Source organism: Pseudophryne corroboree, chromosome 1 (assembly GCF_028390025.1).
Source record: "Pseudophryne corroboree isolate aPseCor3 chromosome 1, aPseCor3.hap2, whole genome shotgun sequence".
NCBI classification, from domain to species: Eukaryota; Metazoa; Chordata; class Amphibia; order Anura; family Myobatrachidae; genus Pseudophryne; species Pseudophryne corroboree.
In genome coordinates, this window is record NC_086444.1 from 429,447,441 (window position 1) to 429,449,840 (window position 2,400).

General features: G+C 35.9%; 1 protein-coding gene across 1 annotated transcript; it reads right to left on the reverse strand.

The window, feature by feature from the left end:
- Nucleotides 1-252: 252 nt before the first annotated feature.
- On the reverse strand, nucleotides 253-1,107 carry LOC134965292 (olfactory receptor 5V1-like). Its single transcript, XM_063941797.1, has one exon. The coding sequence runs from the start codon at nucleotides 1,105-1,107 to the stop codon at nucleotides 253-255; it is 855 nt and encodes a 284-aa protein (XP_063797867.1).
- Between the last annotated feature and the right edge of the window lie 1,293 nt (nucleotides 1,108-2,400).

Consider the following 2,400-nt stretch of genomic DNA (forward strand, 5'->3'; position numbering starts at 1 on the left):
TATCTCACTCTCACTCAAAAAAGTCCGTATTTCGGAATATTCCGTATTTCGGAATATTTGGATATGGGATACTCAACCTGTATAATCTTTCATGTGTTTAATCACTTTTCTTACTTAATCCATTTTTTTACTGTTACTGTATTTAAATATATGTGTGTACTTCTTAGAGCTACAGACGTCAACATTAAGAAATATAATTTTCATTTGTAATTTAAATCCCCTTCCAAAAACATCTATTAGTTAGATTTTGTATTATTTGAGTAGTGAAATTAAATAAACTTTATCTTTAAACATCTTTTTAATCTCTCCTTTGATTTCTTGGTTCCTTAAACTATATATTATTGGATTCAGCATAGGAGCCAATGCACTGTACAAAATTGACACTGCACTGTCTCTCTGTAAAGAATATGAAGAAGAAGGCCTTATGTATATAAACATGGCTGTCCCATAAAACAGGGCAACAACAATGAGGTGAGACGAACAGGTTGAGAAAGCTTTATGTTTTCCTTCTTTAGAAGGTAAATGCAATATGGCAGAAAGAATGAAAGTGTAGGAGATTAGGATTAATAGGAAAGTAGTGCAGCCTACACATATACCTCCCACCACAAAGAGAACTAGCTCATTAACATAAGTATCCCTACATGAAATTTTCAGTAGTGGAGGAATATCACAAAAGTAATGATTGAGAAGATGAGATTTGCAGAAAGGGAGACTAAATGTGAGAGTTGTGTGCACTATAGAGTTTAACAATCCATTTGTCCAGCAAACTGCAACCAGCAAATGACAAGTGATCCTATTCATGATGGCTGTGTAGCACAATGGAGAGCAGATTGCTATGTAACGGTCGTAAGCCATGACAGCTAAGAGGAATGCTTCTGTTCCTTGCATGGAGATAAACATTAACATCTGTATCAAACATCCTGTAAAATATATTATTTTCTTCTTTTCCAGGAAATCAGACAGCATTTTTGGCACTGTCACAGAAATATAACAAATATCAAGAAATGACAGGTTTCCTAAAAAGAAGAACATTGGCGATTGAAGTTTGGAGTCCAAATAGGTCACAAAAACAATGCTCAGATTGCCCAATAGGCTCATGATATACATGCACAGAAATAAAGCAAATAGTCCACTTTCAGATCCAAAAATATTAGGGAATCCTTGAAAAATAAATTCATTCCATGGTCTGCTTATATTTATGTCTATCATGTTTTTAGTGAAATATATTTATTTTTCAATTATTTGAGAAACATGATATATTAAACATCAAGTTAGTAGACAGCAATTCTCATTCTCGTTTTATAAAAATGTGGGCAAACATACACTTTCCAGATTGCTAAATTAAGTGATAACATTTATGTTGCTGAATGGTTTCTAACCAGCAACAGCCATAGCCTTTGTATAATTATATAACTGTCACTAGTCCAAAATAACATTGAATGTTGTAGTTTCTTGTGAACACCTTTATATGTAGAGAAACCAGTTGTTATGCAAACCTTTAACTGTCAAATTTTACATACAGTACAAGTGCTATTACCCATGAGAGTCTATATAGTATTTGCTTTGACACAGTTGTTGTCCCTGGTGCCATACTCCCATAGGATTTAATCAAAATATTTCATAAAATGTGTAAATGTGTGTAACTTATGTAGTTATTTACAGCAGTAATATAGGTGTATGTGTGTGAGTGTGTATATATATATATATATATATATATATATATATATATATACATACGCTAGAGATGTGCGGCTGGCACTTTTCGTGTTTTGGTTTTGGTTCTAATTCCACTTTCGTGTTTTGGTTTTGGCTTGGTTTTGCCAAAACCACCCTTTCGTGTTCTGGTTTTGGTTTTGGATCTGGATGATTTTTGAAAAAACCCATAAACAGCTAAAATCACACAATTTGGGGGTAATTTTGCTCCTACTGTATTATTAACCTCAATAACATTCATTTTCACTAATTTCCAGTCTATTCTGAACACCTCACAATATTTTTAGGCCTAAAAGTTGCACCGAGGTGGCTGTATGACCACGCTAAGCGACACAAGTGTGCGGCACAAACACCTGGCCTATCTAGGAGTGGCACTGCAGTTGCAGCCAAGATGGCACTATTCAAAAACTAGTTCCCAAACAGCACATGATGCAAAGAAGAAAAAGAGGTGCACCGAGGATGCTGTATGACTAAGCCAAGTGACAAAAGTGTGCGGCACAAACACCTGGCCCATCTAGGAGTGGCACTGCAGTGTCAGACAGGATGGCACTTTTCAAAAACTAGGCCCCAAACAGCACCTCATGCAAAGATGTAGAAGAGGTGCAATGAGGTAGCTGTATGACTAAGCCAAGCGACACAAACAATTGGCCCATCTAGGAGTGGCACTGCAGTGGCAGACAGGAGGGC